This window comes from Oryzias latipes, chromosome 6 (assembly GCF_053564925.1).
Source record: "Oryzias latipes strain Hd-rR chromosome 6, Olatipes_Hd-rR_3.1".
Lineage (NCBI taxonomy): Eukaryota > Metazoa > Chordata > Actinopteri > Beloniformes > Adrianichthyidae > Oryzias > Oryzias latipes.
In genome coordinates this window covers 8,008,679-8,027,309 of record NC_136242.1, presented here as the reverse complement: position 1 = coordinate 8,027,309, position 18,631 = coordinate 8,008,679, and the positions used below count along the sequence as shown (strand labels likewise).

The 18,631-nt window shown below is 42.7% G+C and overlaps 2 protein-coding genes across 7 annotated transcripts; both read right to left on the bottom strand.

Annotated features, from left to right (window-relative positions):
- Window positions 1-1,164: 1,164 nt before the first annotated feature.
- Window positions 1,165-4,390, bottom strand: LOC101156888 (troponin I, fast skeletal muscle). The gene is made up of 7 exons (XM_023955559.2): window positions 4,154-4,390; window positions 3,094-3,127; window positions 2,904-2,940; window positions 2,533-2,661; window positions 1,823-1,912; window positions 1,567-1,740; window positions 1,165-1,489 (listed from the first exon to the last, which is right to left on the bottom strand). Exons 2-7 carry the CDS (start codon window positions 3,099-3,101, stop codon window positions 1,412-1,414), a joined length of 516 nt encoding a protein of 171 aa, XP_023811327.1. The 5' UTR covers window positions 3,102-3,127; window positions 4,154-4,390; the 3' UTR covers window positions 1,165-1,411.
- A 557-nt stretch (window positions 4,391-4,947) lies between these two features.
- On the bottom strand, window positions 4,948-18,513 carry LOC101156490 (troponin I, fast skeletal muscle). Of its 6 annotated transcripts, none has more exons than XM_078948366.1 (12): window positions 17,662-18,513; window positions 17,452-17,504; window positions 17,324-17,375; window positions 14,035-14,179; window positions 12,903-13,082; window positions 11,698-11,821; window positions 10,778-10,813; window positions 8,068-8,107; window positions 7,873-8,001; window positions 7,574-7,663; window positions 6,941-7,114; window positions 4,948-5,303 (listed from the first exon to the last, which is right to left on the bottom strand). In XM_078948366.1, exons 7-12 carry the CDS (start codon window positions 10,783-10,785, stop codon window positions 5,226-5,228), a joined length of 519 nt encoding a protein of 172 aa, XP_078804492.1. In that variant the 5' UTR covers window positions 10,786-10,813; window positions 11,698-11,821; window positions 12,903-13,082; window positions 14,035-14,179; window positions 17,324-17,375; window positions 17,452-17,504; window positions 17,662-18,513; the 3' UTR covers window positions 4,948-5,225. The 6 variants fall into 6 exon arrangements, with proteins under 6 accessions (XP_078804492.1, XP_078804493.1, XP_020559419.1 ...); XM_078948367.1 differs by having other exon boundaries at window positions 10,778-10,810; window positions 17,662-18,139; XM_020703760.3 differs by lacking the exons at window positions 14,035-14,179; window positions 17,324-17,375; window positions 17,452-17,504; window positions 17,662-18,513 and having other exon boundaries at window positions 12,903-13,107.
- Window positions 18,514-18,631: the final 118 nt, after the last annotated feature.

Here is an 18,631-nt window from a genome sequence, read left to right as displayed (position 1 = left end):
CAGGAGGAGCGGGAGCTGGACGGGATTTGGGTGAACGATGGAGGGGGCGTGTTGGAGGGGCTTTGGATGAAGGACGTGTTGGAGGGACTTTGGGTGAAGGATAAGGAGGGAGTGCTGGAGGGGTAGGAGAGCTCCTGTGTGGTGTGAGGCTCACAGGTGTTAGGGGAGCCATCTTAATTCCTGACTTAATGAGGCTATCAAAATGGCTAGGTAGGGCCATGGGTGAAAGTGGGGGGGACGAAAAGGAAAGTGAGTCTTCACTGGGAGTAGATGTAGTCTAAAGACGTGTTAAGGTCTCCCGCAATAATCACAGATTTGTCTGTGTGCTCAGATAGCACAGAGAAGAAGGAATGAAAGAATGACAGATCATCTGCATTGCAAATGCCTGTGTTGGTTTAGGTGAATTTAACTTCCTTATTTATCAGAATTGCTACTCCTCTATGTCTAGAATCATAACAAGCTGAATATACGTTTGGAAAATCTGCTGTGGCCAGGTTATTCACTGATGAACTAGACATATTATTTTCTTGAAGAAACACAAAATCAGTTTTAAGATTTGGTCATTATTTTTCAGTCTTTTCTCTCTAGTTCTGGCTATAACTAGAGAGCTTCCATATAACTAACCTAAGGGTGGACATGCTGTTGTTAAGGTGAATGTTAGATCATGTATATTATTAATTAGTGCAAAAATGAGTATATACATACACATGCAAATGATCCTATGGTTGCTATGTGGCATTATGTGTATTACGCAGTGTCTGTGATATAATATTGGACATGTTAAGTGTCTAAAGTGTGTTTGTTTGTTTTACAAACTTGTAAAACATCTGGTCTCATTGAGTTAGACAAATCTCAGTAATTCCAACTGATACTTTTCCCTTCTGAAGACCACATACTGTTATGTTTCCTTATCAGAGCTGTTCTTAGAGTTGTTGGTTCTCTTATAATTCAAAAATTGCAAATAATTAATAATAATTACATAATAATAATCACATTTTCATGCCTAATGAGCAAACCAGTTCTCTGACTATTTTTGTCATTTGCTTCTATTTTATTAGCTATAAGGAGAAAAACTAACAAAAGACTGAATCTTTCCCCCGCCGTGTCTTCCACAGTATTCTTGTAATATTTGTAAATAACGTGAGAAAACAGACAAAAGTCGGCTTTTTTCTCTCAGATTTGATTTTATTGTGTTTATTGACATTTTCATTTGGTTTAAATGTTTCTGTAGTTGTATCTAGGTGAAGACATTATGTTTGTGTGAACCTTCTGAAACCCTCCACACCTTCTCCTCCTCCCTCCAGACCCCAACAAAGTGCAAAAAACCTTCAGCACTGAGACCTAAAATAATCAACTGCTTTAGCCAACAGCGGAGATAATGGACACAAAGAAACAAACAGCAACAGAGCAGTTAGGAAGACTCGAACATCTTCTTCCTGTCAGCTTTGTCCTCAATGTTCTTACGCCAGTCACCCACAGCTTCTGTTGACTGCAGAAGACAAAAAAAGGTGTATATTCCACAGATTTATTCCAGCTGAGAGACCAAACAGAAAGGCATTTTTTTACCTCCTCTTTGGTCTCCTTCTTGACCTGCTTGAGGTTGGCTCTCAGATCCATGGTCACTGTGTGTTTGGAGCCCAGCAGGGCCTTCAGCATGGTGTCAGCTGACATGCGCACCTTCTTCAGGGCGGGCTTCTTTACTCCTACCAGGTCAACTACTTTGATCTTCAGGTCTTCGATCTGTGAGCAGGACAAAGGGTTGGATCTGCCCTACTTTACAGTTGTCAGTGGGCTGGAGTCTTTGCTCTGAGACAACACGCACCTCTTTGTTAGCTTTGAGCACTTTGGCTTCAGCATCGTACCTGTCTTCATCAATCTTGTCAAGGGCCGAGTGGAGCTTCTTGCAAACTTCCTGAAAATAATAATGTCTCAGTCAGAGGTATTGCTGATCAAAGATGACTAACTTCTGAGAGAACAATGTTCACGGGACAGGAAGCCAGCATGTATATATTTAAACCTGTCACTACATAACTTCACTAAATTCTATGGGGAACAAATTGAATCTCTGCTTGCTTTCCCAATAAACTCCAGTTATTTCAGAAAGCTCTAAGCAGACTGTTGAAGTCCTTTGGGCGTAAATCTGATCAGTTTGTCTATAATCTTGGCATTAAGAAGATACAAAAAAACATTACTTTTAGACTAACTTTGACATTTAATTCAATTCAATTCACTCTTATTCGTATAGCTCAATATTTACAACAAAAGTCGTTTCAGTGGGCTTCATACTGGTAACTGTATAATAAACATGAAAGTCATAGAATTCAATTACTGATTGCTAAACTAAACTAAACAGACTAAACTCATTCGAGACGGTCAGCGTGGGTTCTTCAAAACAAAATGAGCTTTTATTATTTGATATTCTAGGGATGATTTGTATTTTCATGAAAACTGTGAGTAAATCCTACATTAAAGCTCCACGAAGACTATTAGAACTTTTTTGGTACTAGAAATGGTGGTTTTCTTCCTTCTCACCATGAGAGCAGCCTGATCTCCATTCATGTCTGGAGCGGGACAGTGCTCTGCCATGTAAGCTTCCTTGGCTGCCTCAATGTCTGCCTTCTCCTGCTCAAGCATGCCCTGAGCGACTTGAAGGATCAAACTCTGCAGGTGACACAACAAAAGTCATCAGGAGCAAACATTCAGAGGTTTTTGCAATTTGGGAGAGAAAAAGACATTACAACAGATGATAATGTGAAGAACTGAATGAAGGGGTTACAACTTTTTATGCTTTGCTGAAAGAAAGAGTCCATCTAACAATCCACCCTTACAGTGTCTCAAACCTAATCCAACAAGACACACACTACATTTTTAAGGCAATTGTTTGTATTTCTTGAGTTATTCACCTTCAAGTGATGCCTGCGGCTGGAAGTCATCTTCTTACTGTTTGGGAAAATATTCAACCATTAGTGAACCCACATATTTCCTTTTTTTTTTTGGACAGCGGAAAAAAATGCCAATCTTTAACACGTTTTTTTTTGTTACATGTATTTGTCCCTAACATGATAACTTGTTAGTATCGTGCAGCACACTTACTCAGACATGTTGGCAGGTTTCTGTGGCTCACAGCCTAAGTGAAGAAACACAGAAGAACATGGTGAGCGCAGAAGATAGGCCGGCTGAGCACGGATATCGGCATGTTCTTTTGCTCTGCTGGAGATTGATGGACGGGAGATTCTGGAACGAAACTCAATCTGAGGCCACAGCTGAAGATCAGCGATGCTGACTGAAATATGGTGGGGCAGGGGGGCTCAGGTGTCGCTTTTCTGAGTCGCATGACTACATACAGCAAGTCAAAGGCTCATGTAGAAAATTCTTTTGACAGCATCGCTCAATGAAGTTAATTGTAGAAACGTTTTCATGACTGAAGACGAAACTCACAATTCAAGCCAGGATGCTCTAATAAAATATATATATATATATATATATATATATATATATATATATACATATTTCTTAAAACATATTTATACTTAAGGAAAAAAAATTGCAATAATCAGCCTTTCTACACTTTAACCCTATAAATGACACTTCCCTCCAGAAGATATTTCAATTACCGGACTGTGCAGTCAGTCATGCACTGCTTCGGAGAAATTCAACAACAGAGGTAGAGTTATGAATATCAATAGAAGAGTTCCGTAGTAAGTGGATGAATATTGTTATGTAGCAGGAATCTAACATCTCACCCACAGCACATTTAAGAGAGACAAAGTATTTTGTAATCCATTTAAAACTGCTAATGCTGGCTTAATCCCATTTTATCTCGCAAAAACTTCAACTACATTGTCTGATTACGTTTGAATGAAATTGCTGACATGAAAGTACAACTTGTTCCATTGAATTCAGATCATGTTGTACAACACAAAGTGGCACAGGTGGCAGAGATCAAGGATCTTCGTTTCTTACAAAGATAAAGAAAAACTTTTCAGGCTGTCAGGATGGCTCAAAGGTGCAGACATTTGTCCGTCTAATCCAGTTAAAATTTAGAAATGAATTGTGACTCAGCTCTATATTTCTTTATCCTGCCTCGTAAAGGTAAATATGATGTATTTCAAAATGTTTTGAAGACACTGCAGGAAAAACAAGGTTTTCTCACCTGTTGAGAGGAGGAAGAAGGAGGTTTAGACACACTGATGGAAGAAAAGGACACACTGCCAAAGCCACAGAGGGAGAAAAATCAAATAGATATATATGGTGACTGCAGATGTCTCAGCAAAATACCCAGATTCTCTTTAAGGGAATGGATCCCCAGTCAGACCAATGGCCCTGCGAGCTCCTGAAATACACCCAGCCAAGCCCCACTTTGTGAGCTGACCTCCATCTGAGAGCACCAGAAGATGAGCTGCAGGGTTTTTATTGCTCTTTTGCAGCATGTCTTTTTTTCTGTGTAAAACAACATGGGCATTGAGATTAACACATTCCATTTTTGTGGTGGAGACGCATCTTTGGGGTGTTTGAAAAGCTGGAACTCAGCTGTTTTTTTTCCCAAATGTAAAGGAACCAAAGCTTTGGAAATTTAAGAGGCTTGGTGAGAATTTGTTCAGATTCACTAGTAGGCAGTCAGTCGAATCAAAAAGCCTCTGTCTAAGATCTTCGTTTGAACTTTTTTCTCAATTTTAAGTTCTGACTCCTTAGAACTAAGTAAACAAACATTTCCTAGGTAAGAAACTCATTTTCTTGCGAGCTGTCACAAATTCTGTGGCCGGTTAATGCTGCACCACTTCTGTCTTGCCTTAAGCCCCAAAAGACTTTTACATGTATTCATCTACCTGTCATTATTTTGTTTTGTTTACTTATTTGTGACGCGGATGAAGGAACCTTTACTGCAGTTTTCGTCAGTCAGGTGCTCTGTTGGAGACCGTGAGGATATTAACGACAAGGTAGAAGAAATTCATCCCCAAATCAATTGTTTTATTTCTATTGTTTGCATGTTGAAATGTACATAGCGTGATGCTTCTTTAGCACAGGTTTTTGCAGCATGCAACATGATGCTTCTGTTTTTGGGTTCAATGTCTCTCGGGTGACTGCGTCACGAAAACAGCCAAAATCAGAGAGTGGCACTGCGACTCCTGACCCATTTGTCTGTGAGACAGACACAGGCTTTCAGTCACTCAGACCTCAGGTAGAAACATTTCTCCTGCCTTTGTCCTCAGTACTTCACTCAGGGTTTAGGAGGACTCGAACATCTTCTTTCTGTCAGCCTTGTCTTCAATGTTCTTGCGCCAGTCGCCGACTGCCTCTGTGGACTGGAAGGAACAACATTTTTCCATGAGAGTCGCTTTGAAGCAACTTAATCGAACCACAGAAATGTTCCAATTGTATCTTGATAAAATGTTATTGCACTAAACAGGAAACTGCTTTGCATGTATGTATGAAATTTGTATGTATGAAGAACAAAAGTCCTCTTAGCAGATCGCCTGACTGGACAACGTCTCTAAAACACAGTTAAAAAAAAATCTAAAGGGAACACCTAAATAACTAAATGTCATTTCAAGTCAGTCTCACCATTATGACACCTCCAATAAAGAAGTGGTTGTGCAAGTGGTGACCAGAGACAACTTCTCCATCCTTATGCTTTCTGGTTGATGTTTTGGTGACTTTTGAATGCCGACAGTGCTGTCACTCCAGTAGTACCTTGAGGTGGCCCAGGAAGTACAACCCATTTAGGACGGCACATCAATGTGAGCAGTGGCAACAAGGTTTACCGTGTCTGTCAGCGTAGTGTCCAGAGAATAGAGTACAGGCCAGTACATCAGAAAATGTAGAAGAGGAGGGCAACAACCCTTCATCAGGACCACTACCTCCTCCTTTGTGTAAAGAGAAACAGTAGAGGCCTGCAAAATGACCTCCAGGAGGCCACAAATGTACTGTACATGTGTCTGCTTAAACTGTTAGAAACAGACCCCATCAGGGGGGTCTGAGGGCCCAACTTCCACAGGTGGGAGTTGTGCTTACAGCCCAACACTGTGCAAGAAATTTGCCGTTTGCTAAAGAACGCAAAGACTGGCACCCTGTGCTCTTCACAGATGAAAGCCGGTTCACACTGAGCACGTGTGACAGACTTGACAGAGTCTGGAGACGCCGTGGAGAACGTTCTGCTTCCTGCAACATTATCCATCATGACCAGTTTGGCAGTGGGTCAGTAATGGTTTAGAGTGGCATTTCTTTGGAGGGCCGCACAGCTCTCCATGTGCTCACGAGAGGTAGACTGACTGCCATAAGGAACTAAGATAAGATTCTCAGAGCCCTTGTGAGACTGTGTGCTGGTGTGATTGGCCCTGGGTTCTTCCTAAAGCAGGACAATGCTAAACCTCATGTCGCTGGAGTATGTCAGCAGTTTCTGCTAGACAAAGGTATTGATGTGATGGACCGGCCCGCTGTGATGGACCGGCCCGCTTGTTCTCCAGACCTGAATCTAACTGAGCACATCTGGGACATCGTGTCTCGGTCCATCCACCAACGCCAGGTTGCACCACAGACTATGCAGGAGTTGGAGGATGCTTTGGTGCAGGTGTGGGAGGAGATGCCCCAGGAGAACATCCTCAGAGGTACACCCAGACGTTGAGGGAAATCATACGGCCACGTGGAGGCCACACCCACTACTGAACCTCATTTTGACTGTTTCAAAGACATTACATCCAAGTTGGATCAGCCTGTAGTGTTTTTCCATTTTGATTTGATTTGATCCAGACCTGCGTAAGCTAATACATTTTATTTCTATTAATATTTTTTTTGTGGTTGTGTTGTCAGCACATGCAACTATGTAAAGAATAAAAAAGATGATATTTCATTTATTCAGGTATAGGATGTGTTCCCTTCATTTTTTTGAGCAGTGTACCTCCCTTTTAGCTTTTCATGTCTGTGTTACAGCGTCTCTCCTCACCTCCTCTTTGGTCTCCTTCTTGACCTGCTTGAGGTTGGCTCTCAGATCCATGTTGACCGTGTGTTTGGAGCCCAGCAGGGCCTTCAGCATGGCGTCAGCTGACATGCGCACCTTCTTCAGGGCGGGCTTCTTCACTCCGGCCAGCTCGATCACCTTCAGCTTCAGATCCTGGATCTGAGCCACACAGACGATCATTCAGTTGTTGAAATTAATCCTTTCCATCAGATTTGACTTCCTGGTTTGATTCATCTTTGTGTGAATGTGGTGGGAATTTATGTGGAGCCAATAGAAAAACCCTTAAATAATTCTTTGCATTCACACATTTTAAAAACCTTTCATTAGTATATTTGCTAAAAATGTACAAACAATGAAACAACCAACCCAACAACAGTTTCTAACAATTCAATTGAAATGAAATCCTCCCCAGTTACCATCAGTGGGACTTTGTGTGTTTACCCACTAAGCCATTTGTTTTTCAATTCAAAAGACCTAACTGAAGTTTAAAAACTCTTTAAAACAGCAAGCACCTTCATCTGTCAACATTTATTTAGATACAAATATCACTGGAGCTACACTCCAACTCTGCAGGGTTGTTTCTTTGATGAGCAGAACAACGTGTTTGCTGCCTCTCACCTCTTTATCCACCTTCTCCACCTTGGCTGCTGTGTCGTACCTTTCCTCATCGATCTTGTCAATGGCGTGGTGGAGCTTCTTGCAGATCTCCTGTAGATGCACAGAATTTATGAGATTGAAATTGCTTTAGCAGTCTTCTGGGTACAGAGCTGCCTTTTACCTTCAAAGAAAAACAAACTGTGGTTTCCTGTCAAACAGCTCGTCATTAGAGTAGACAAGAAAGCAAATGAATGAAAAACAACCCAGTCATACCACCGTTAGTTAAGCGCATAGAGACACCCAACAGCTTCAGTTCTCACCATGAGGGCAGCCGTGTCTCCGCTGAGGTCGGGTGCAGGGCAGTTCTCAGCTATGTAGGCCTCCTTTGCTACAATAGCATCCTTCTTCTCCTGCTCCAGCCAGCCTGCAGCGATCTGCAGCATCAAGCTCTGCCGGGAGATTCAACTATGAAGAAAACCTGAAGCAGGGCACCAAGCTGAGAGAACTGCTCTCACCTTCAGATGATGCCTGCGGCTGGAGGTCATTTTCTTTCCCCTGTTAGATGACAATTAGAAAGACTGACTGAGTGTCAGTTGTGTCATTTCTTTTGGAATGTTAGCAACTTGAAAATAGCTTTGAATAATTTGAATAAAAGTGTTCATTAAGTACATGGAGTCACATGGCTCTTTCTCTAAACAACTGTTTGCAGACACAATGACCCCACAGGTAACTTTCCTAAGCGAAAACAATCTTTTTTTTGAGAAAACTAAACTTTTTTTCAGAGCCCACAGTTTCTGGTTTTTTGTGGGACCGAAGCTTGTTCCAGTTCTCAAAGGGCAGATGTGGAATAAACCCTGGACGGGTCTCCAGCCCTTCCCGGGGCCACATGCAGAAACAGACCACCACAAAACTCCCACTCACTGCGAAGTGTCAAAGTACTGTATATTGATGAAAATAAGAAAGCCCTGTTGATGTCCCCCGCCTGCGAGTGGCCGGGATATATGGAGAGAAATTAGACTCAGTCGGATTTGTGCGTGCGTAATTCTTGATTTGTGCGTAAATTTGGATTTGTGCGTGATTTGTTACTCACATAATACGTTTTGTGTATAAGTTAAAAAAATATAAAATGAAAAAAATACAAAATGCAATTTACGTATGCACAAATTACAACAAATTACAACAGCTTGAAACTACTTACACACACACACACACATCTTTAAAAAACACGCACAAATCCCTTGTTACGCACACACGAAGCCAAAGTTACGCACGGATCTACCGTGAGACTGTTTTCACGTCTCACAAATTCGTCCGTAAGTGCTGCGTTTAAATACCAGTGGAATGCTCGGTCATTAGAATTTTCCTATCAGCCTTCCCTTCTAAACGTATTTCCTTCAGTGGGTGTAGCAGGGCTTAAAAAAATTGTAAAGGAAAATAAAAATTATTATCGGAGAATATGACGGTCACTTTTAAACGCTAATATATATATTAAAAGCAAATTATTCTCCGAGACACCGAATTGATACAAAATGTGTAACAGGAACGACCACTAGGGGGCACTGTTTTTTTTCTTTCGGAAAATCAAAGGCAGTCAGACCGAGAGAGTCACGGGAAGAATGGCGGCCCATCTCGGTGGTCAGCGCCCCGAAGTAAGTAGCCTCTATGTTCAACACTAACATCTACTGTCTTCATGTATTGATTGAGTCATTGTCTGGATACGTTTAGAAGGGAAGGCTGATAGGAAAATTCTAATGACCGAGCATTCCACTGGTATTTAAACGCAGCACTTACGGACGAATTTGTGAGACGTGAAAACAGTCTCACGGTAGATCCGTGCGTAACTTTGGCTTCGTGTGTGCGTAACAAGGGATTCGTGCGTGTTTTTTAAAGATGTGTGTGTGTAAGTAGTTTCAAGCTGTTGTAATCTTAATTTGTGCATACGTAAATTGCATTTTGTATTTTTTTCATTTTATATTTTTTTAACTTATACACAAAACGTATTATGTGAGTAACAAATTACGCACAAATCCAAATTTATGCACAAATCCTAATTTACGCACGCACAAAGCAAGAATATGCATACACAAATCCTAATTTACGCACAAATCAAGAATTACGCACGCACAAATCCGACTGAGTCTAATTTCTCTCCATAGGGATAGGCTCCAGCAGCCTCTTGATCCCGAATGAATGCATGAATGAATGAATGACAAAGAAAACATCATAAGCTGCGGGAGCTGCAGTGATTGCCCTCACTATGATGCCACCCGCAGCAGCTCCCAGTCTGCCGGGGAGCCAACCGTCGGTGGGCCAGCACAGCGAGCTCTGCTGCCCAGGGCCCGGCAGCCTAGGCGGCGGCGCACGCTAGCTCTGTCAGACCCCGGGTGGCGACGCCTGCTTGTCCTGCTGGACCCCGGGCAGCGCAGCTCGCCATGTTGTCCACCGGGCGGCTGGCTAGCGTAGCGGGCTGGATCGCTCCAGCTCCATGGGCTCTGTCCCACAGGCCCGTCTAGGGTGTATCTCGCCTTTGCCCAACAGTAACCGGTGCAGTCTCCAGCAACCCCGCAGCCCCAGGGGGTTAAGAAAGTGGAAAGTGGCCATATGAATCAAACATTCTCTGGTGACGTCTATGACAAATCCGCTAAATTCATTTTTAGAAAAATGTATAGTGAAAAGAATAATCTAAACAAAACCTGAAATAGCAGGAAGGACACTAGTCTCTTCTGAACAAGACAGCAAGATTTCAGCCCTTTTCCGTGTTTTGTAATGATTCAGTTTTAACATGATTAGGTTTCATTATAACTTGGTTTACATGTTTGTAATCATGTTTTGGTTATGTTTGTTTATGATTTAGTTTCTTCTTTAGATTATCTGAGTTTCCAACTGCTAAATCCTGTATATGGATCATTCACAATGCCTTTTTTAGAGTTGTTCATCCCTTTGGGTTTTTTTAGGGTGTCATACTGAGCTTGTGCAGCTTTTAGCCCAATTTCAATTAGTGGAAATGCTATCTTTTTAGTACAAAGGATTTTTTTCACAAATATAAAAATGACTTCAGAGCATGCACTACATAACAGTCGAAATAATCCTAGACCATGACTAGAAGACTTTAGGAGAAACGTCTAACTGAAAATGACATCACAAACATGCTCTGTCTAACAAGCTTGGAACAATTACTTGTCCCATTCTAGATCCTGTCTTGGTGGGAGGTCCAAGTGTACTTACTCAGACATTTTGGCTGGTCTTGATCGTCACACCCTGCTGGAACAGAAGAAAACAGCTAGTAAATACTGGATACAGCTAAAATTAACCCCACTGACCCTGTTGATCCCATTTCTCCTGTTTTATCGATCTACACTCTTTGACCTCTCGCAAGAAATGTGACACTCTTCACAAAACGGACAAAGTGGCTAATTTTGGGTGAGTGGGGTCAAAGGTTAGGGCGCAACTGTTGCTCCTCTGATGACACCTGGCATGAAATTAAAGTTAGAAGTCAAAAGCCTGAGGACAAACTGCCTGCAGTACGGACACTAAGTATGTAACAGAAAGCATGCAGAGAGAGCAGTTAACACGACTGCAGCAGCCTGCAGGCACCAAACAACAGGTGTGTCCAGAAGCTGCTTCAAATACCAACTAAAACAATCAGACAATTGCTGGAAAAATAAGTCCCGTTACACAGGAACCTCCTTTATCTTTTCCTAGATTAACTTGAAAAAAGGATAACATGTGACAAACCAACCATATGTCACAGACTTATGGGCGAGAAGAAGTGACCTTCTGATTAACCATTTCAACATTAAGGCTCCACATTGCTGAGAATGACCAGAAAGTTAATTACGAAACAGAAGATTCATATGAAAAATACAAAAAGCATTTGGTAGCACATAGGACCTCAGAGCTGCTCTTAAATTGGTGTCGTTTCAGTCAACTTCATAAAGCTGCAAATGACTGTCCAAGTAAGAGTTGCAGAAGAAAAAAAACTTGTATCTCCTAACAAAAACAGCACAGGTGGTCTGATAACTTCTCCTGTGTAGCTGAGCATCCTTAAATGTCTTTTGGTGCGTCAAATCAGTGCTGGGGAGTGCAGAGGACACACCTGCAGCACCATCTCTGAAAGTCCTAAAAAAACTCAAAAAGCACCTCACCTGCACAGAGGAGCTCAGAAGCAGGTTTCAGCTGTTCCCTTACAAGAAGTAGTGAGCTTCAGGATCGACTCTTGCTCAACAAACGTGACAAAGATGAGGACAAGGACCAGAGGGAGGGAAGATCCTGCCAAGTCCCAAATAGTAAAGATTAAACATGGTATATAGGGTGGGAAGTGCTGGCTCAGCTGGAAAGTCAGCTCTTTTTATGGTAACAGAGGCACCTCAGACCAATAGGCCAACAGGCTCCAGAAATACCACATCTCTGAGGAACCTCATAAATTTCAGCAGCAGGAAATTACTATCAATCCCCCCGCAAACACACCCACACATACACACACACACACACACACACACACACACACACACACACACACACACACACACACACACACACACACACACACACACACACACACACACACACACACACACACACACACACACACACACACACACACACACACACACACACACACACACACACACACACACACACACACACACACACACGTGAGGAGCTGCAGGGATTTTTGCACAATAATCATGGCGCGAGATCAGTGGTTGATCACGTTCTTTTCCTGAGTCTGGCTCTGCAGGAAGCCTCCATAAATCAGGATCAATTTTTGGATCAAAAAGCGGACATTCTCCTCAGAGGGGATGATGTTGACACTCCTGACTAGTGAGGCCAGGAGTGTAAACCTGCAGATTCAGACATCTAAAAGCCCCTTTCACCAAGAGTTTGAATTTCTTTAAAAATATTCATTTAATATGAGGAACAAAATCAAAAAGTCTTGAAGAAGCAGTAAAAAATTCCAAACACTATAAGAAGTTTTATTTAAGAAGGTATCACGTTAAATCAAGCTTGAACTGATTCTCACAACTTGAAGTAAACATGCAAATTCAATTCAAAGTGAGAGGAAGTTGGTCTGTAAATTTAGAGAATGTGCCAAAAGATAGTACTGAATCCAAAATACTTTGGGAACAAACTTGAACAAAGATGGATTAAAACCATCCTTTGAACCCCATTTATTTGAAGGTTAAGTAACATATATTTTTGGTGGACATCATTTCTACTGCCCTATTAAGGCTAGTAAATTTGAGTTATTACCGTTTAGAAAAGTGCAGATTCTGATTTCAGACTCATCAAACCAATGTCAAGTCAATGTTTGAGAATGAAGAGAAAAATAAAAGAGAACACCACTCACTGTTTGCAGAAGAAAGAGTGCTTTGTTTATGAAGATTATGGAGCTAAGTGAATCCACAGTATGACTCAATGAGCATCTGTAGCATAAGAAGCATGAGTAGCTTCACTTCTCTCCATCTCTTTGGTCTTCTTCTTGGTGTGCTTTAGGTTGGCTCTCGCCCAGCATGGTCTTCAGCTGATCCTGTCATGGTCAGATAAGGAGAGGTGATGGGTGATTGAAAACAAAAGATTTATTTAAATATAAGTCCCCCCCCTCCCCACCCCCCGGCAGGTCAGAGGCCAAAAGGAGTCCAGGTGGAGCGAGGTCAGAACAGGCTGAACAGTTCCAGGTCAGAGCAGACTAAAAAAGGGCAACAAAATGATCCTTTTAGGATATGAGTAGACGGCCAGGGAAGCAAACTCCAATGTGGGCTCCATAGCACTTGAGGTGAACAGACGGACTGGCAGAGAAAAGCTGGTCCTCACTGCTGTTGGGGTGATGAGTTGCAGGTGTGTCAGAATGCCCTGCCTTATTCTGAACACCTGTGGAGGGGAAACAGGGAGAGGGCAAGCATAGCCTTCAACTGATCATTTAGCAGAGCCCTCGGCTGATCCTTCAGCAGGGCCTTCAGCTGATCCTTCAGCAGGGCCTTCAGCTGATCCTTCAGCAGGGCCTTCAGCTGATCCGTCAACAGGGCCTTCAGCTGATCCTTCAACAGGGCCTTCAGCTGATCCTTCAACAGGGCCTTCAGCTGATCCTTCAACAGGGCCTTCAGCTGATCCTTCAACAGGGCCTTCAGCTGATCCTTCAACAGGGCCTTCAGCTGATCCTTCAACAGGGCCTTCAGCTGATCCTTCAACAGGGCCTTCAGCTGATCCTTCAACAGGGCCTTCAGCTGATCCTTCAGCTGATCCTTTGGCAGAGCCCTCGGCTGATCCGTCAACAGGATTTTCAGCTGATACTTCAGCAGGACCTTCAGCTGATCCTTTAGCTGATCCTTTAGCAGAGGCTTCAGCTTGGCTACTGTTATCCTGCTTGAAGTACAGCATAACTAATGGTGTTTTACTTAGGAAAATGTGCTCCTAACAGTTTTATGTTTAATTTATTCCGCTGGCACTTAGAAAAGACAATTTTTTCTTTTGTGTTTTCTTACACATTTTTGACAGTTGTCAGAAGGCCTCCAGGGCCAAACCAGGCTCTGTCCTTTCTCTTCATAGGGGAGGATCATGAGATGTCAGCAAGGGCTGGTCCCAACTTGGAGCCAGTTCTCCTGACAAGTGATGCATCAAAGGCTTTTCCTGATTTGACAAAGAAGGAAGGTTTCAGCCACTTGCTCTGAGTGGTAACACAATCATTCTACTAAAATTTTAAACATAATCTGGGTCCGTCTTCTGCAGGCCTTTGCAGTCACGTCTGTGACAATAGCTCTTCATTATTTTTTACTCTTCTGCCTATTTACAAAGTGCAGATTCATGTTAGCTAAAAGCATGGACTGAAAGGATACAAGATTTCAATTTTTCTACATCAGACTTGTTTGATTTGAGTATACATTAGGAAAGTCACTAAAACAGCTTTTAGGAGTTTAGCAAGTTTTTTTTTTATCTTTCCCTCAAAGAAAAATATTTTTCATAACGTTAATCCATTAAAGAGACCACTAAAAGCTATATATGGTACAGTGCTCATCATAAATGAGTGCACCCCACTACATTTGTCAGAAAACCTTCAATCTTGTTTCAGAATCAACATTCAGAAATACTAGACGACAAAATACATCTACAAGGTCGGTCATTTAATGTAACCAAGATCTGTTCATTTGAACAGACAAAAAAGTGATTTTCTAACATAATAATTTAGGCCAATGTTGCAAAAATTAGTACACCCCAGTCATGGTCTTAGTAGAAAAGCCAAACTTAATACTACAAAATTGTAATTAACATTCAACCACAGGTGAGTCTAATGATTCATTTAGGAGGTGTCCAGCACATAGGGACTAGTCAGCAATGGCGCCCCACAGAAAAGAAAGGTCACAAAATCTGAGAATGGACATCATTTCTTTTTTCAAAAAAAGGTGAGGGTTACAAGAAGATCAGCAAAGCTTTACATATCAGGCAAAATACTACAGAAAAAGAGATCCACTGGGACTACTCAATATTCTGGACTGATGAGACAAATATCACAGTTTTTGGAACCAATGCTTTTAAAACTGTACGGCGTTGTCAAGGTGAGGACAAATGCATGGTAGAGTTCTGATGTGGGCTGCATGAGAGCAGCTGGTGTGTGTGTGTGGGGGGGGGGGGGGTGCATTTCATTGATGGTATGAACTCAACAATGTACGGCTCTATTGAAGGAGAAGATGCTGCCATCACTCTATGCACTTGGTTGTCGAGTACTTTTCCTACAAGGCAATGATCCAATACACACTTCTAAAGCTGCTGCTACATTTCTGAAGAGCAGAATGAAGGTGACTAAAAGTTCAAGTATGTCTCCTGATCTGAACCCAATTGAACACCTGTAAATACTGGAGACCTCCCATTTAACACACTGCCCCCCCACACCACAGTACATAGGTGGGATCGGGGAGGGGCGGCCGGTCTTCATCCGTCTGGTCGTGGTCCTGGGCCTCTCAGGGCAGCCTGGCGAGTGGCCGGGTGCACGGTGCTGGGGGGTCGGCCGGCCAGCGGGTGTTACTGTGTGGCGAAGGGGAGTGGGGGGCAGCCAGAAGAATGTGTTTGTGTAGGTGTGCATGGGAGGGGCTCACCCTTCCTTTTGCAGAGTGGGGAGGACATTGGGAGAGGGGGAGGGGGCAAAGGGAGGAGGGGTTGAGGAAGGTGTTGGGTGAGGGGGGTTGTAGAGGGTAGTGTAGTGTGGGGGGAACTAGGGGTGGAGCTGTGGTTGCGTCGTGATCTTTGGGCTACTTGGGTCGGCTGGCCTGCGGTGACCAAGCTCCGGCTGGGTGGTGGACGGCTCCTGGGCCCTCTAGGTCCTGGCTTCATCATTGGCCCGCGCTAGATGTCCAGCGCCCGGTGTCCGGTGCCTGGTGGCAGGCGCCCAGTGACCCTAATGGCTGCCGCCCAGTACGGCGAAGCCCTTGGTCGCTTATGCTCCCCGGTGCCGGAGGAGCCCCTGTCGGGCAGCCTCCTCTGCACCTGGCTGGGTGGGCGGTCCCTCCCCGCACGGGCTGCATGGGTCCGGGGGGTCTCCCCCTCTCTCCTGGTCTGGCTGGTCGGGCTGGGGAGGATCTGGTTCCCCTTATGATCACATGGTTCACTTTGGCAGCGTGCATGTATCTCCACCCCCACGTGTACATGCACGTGCACACTGCTCCCTGTCTGCTTTATCCCTCCTCCTAACCCACAGTGTATCGATGGACAGAAATTTTCAGCTTATCTTGGTGTCAGAATTTCACTTTGGGATGTAAAATTTTGTCTTTCCAGCAGACCTAGCATAACTGGTTCACAGCTTAAAATCATAATTAATTCAAATTAGCAACTCGGCACTTGTATCCCCTCACTTTCTCTACCTCTCTCTTTTTTTTTTCTTCTACCCCCCCACACACACACTTTCCACAATATATATATATATATATATATATATATATATAATGTACATTTGTAATTAATACGTATTTCAAATACAAAATGTAACAAATAAAAAAAAAAAGAATAAAAACAACAAAAAGGGATTTAAACAAATTTACACCCTGGTTATTTAAAGATACATAACCTCTTTTTGTAAACCTGTCCAACACAAAAGGCCTTCAGCTCTCATCTGTTCGCTCAGTTGTTGGACAGAACAGGTTAAAAAAGAAATAACTAGATGTAGCAGTTTTTATTGGAGGGTGTGTTAATTTTTGCTTCGACCAATTTTGCTTCGACCTTCATTTCATGATATGGAGTTAAAGACGTGTTCAATAAAACTCAACCTTGTGGAAAGTTTGGACATTTTTCTTTTCTTCATTGAGCTTCTGGTTAAATTTGTGCTTTTTAAAGTACTTTGTATGCTGAGCACTGTCTATAAACATGTTTAGTGTTGCAACTTCACATTAGCAAGAAAAGTTAAAGACGTGGCATTTTTAGACTGCACCATAACTATCTTGTTAAGGTTGTCTTGAAAAAAGCCCCAAAAAGTTTAGTTTGACCCAGACACAACACCATGGTTGAATGTTAGATGAGATGCAGAGGTCATACATGGAAAAATGTGTTCTTTAAAAATGAGTACATCCATCCATCCATTTTCTCAACCTGCTTTATCCCTTCAGGATAAAAATGTAAAGCAGAAGAAAAACATGGTTCAAATGTCCCGTCTCAGTGGCTTGAGAGGAAACCATATACTACCCATAAATACACATTTGTTTTGCTGGTATGACGACTAACAAAATGCAGAAAAACTGTTTTTGCTATGCAGGTTTGGAGCAACAGCTGACAAACGTTGGAAAAGTTTACCTTTTCTGTTCCTAATTTTTCCGTGTTTTTTCACTTTGACGATTCAGAGTATCTGAAAAACAGAGACAGGATCTTAACCAGTTATGGGAAAACTACAAAATGGTGCTTTTTAAAAACATCACACTCACCTTTGTGTGACTCAATCAGTCCTTCTCTGTCAGTGGTTTTGCTTTCAGTCAATCTATGGATCATGTTTGGTTTATCTTTAGGCAGCCAGCACTCCAGAGAGCTGCTCTGCTGCCCTCGCCTGGCGGAGGTCTGCAGGGTGATGCAGTTCTGCAGAGAACCACAGCCACCCACAGCCTCCGACGAACATTACAAGTGTTTCCTTTACTCACCGGAAGGTCAGATGACAACACTTGAACACTTCTCATATCCCCGTGATGTTGATGATCTACACATATTTATATTAGTGAAGCTGTGTTTGTTGCGTCCTCCTTGCAAAACACAAAGCTAAAGCAGAAATAGATAGAAATTAGCGGCGGTTAAAATCTGGCATATTTACATTTAAGCTGGTGGTGGCACTCAGAAGCAGTTCAGGCAGCAGTGACACCGCAGATGCACTCCATGCTGCGTTTGCATCTCCGGGACACTCAGTCAGTTTAGAAATTACTGATATTTTTGGAATTCTGAATCAGTGAACAGGCCAGTGATGCTGTTGCCTTTGCTGCAGCTGGTACAGGTGTAAAACGCCAACATTCTCAAGCAAACAATACATCCGTGCTATGCATGTTTAAGTTCTGAATCTGAGTTCCAGCTGAAGCAGAAGGGAACAATGTGCCCACATGCGTAACCTGGTTTCTGAGGAAAACCTGGCTCCTGAAGAAATTAACGTATGAGTTTACTTGAAAAGAAGGAGCATGTTTCCCTGTCTCCATTATCTTCCGTCACTTTTCCTTTACTCGGCAGCTTTTCACATCAAAGTGAGTGTTTGAGTAAGGAAAGCAAGGATGCTGTTTTCTCCGAGCCTGGTTGCAGAAACTAGGTTTTCAGCTTGCATGACATTTAAGAGACTATAGGTGACTCCAGAAGCTGATTCGAACCTTAAGTGCATGTAAAGATTCCTCTGATCATTGAGTCTTGCTCCTCAGTGAAGTGCAAAGCACCACAAAGAGCACAAAAAGGAAATGTTACAGTCTGCCATTTCATTCAAGCCAAAATCCTGCTCAGCACTGTTCAGTAGCATTAGAGGCTTCCTCAGGAGTTTTTGAGTTCTGACTGAAGCGACATATGGTTCATTTTTTTCAAAGACTGCACCTCATGGCAGCAGGAGTGAGAAAAAGATGAGAGGTTCTTAAAAGTGAGCCG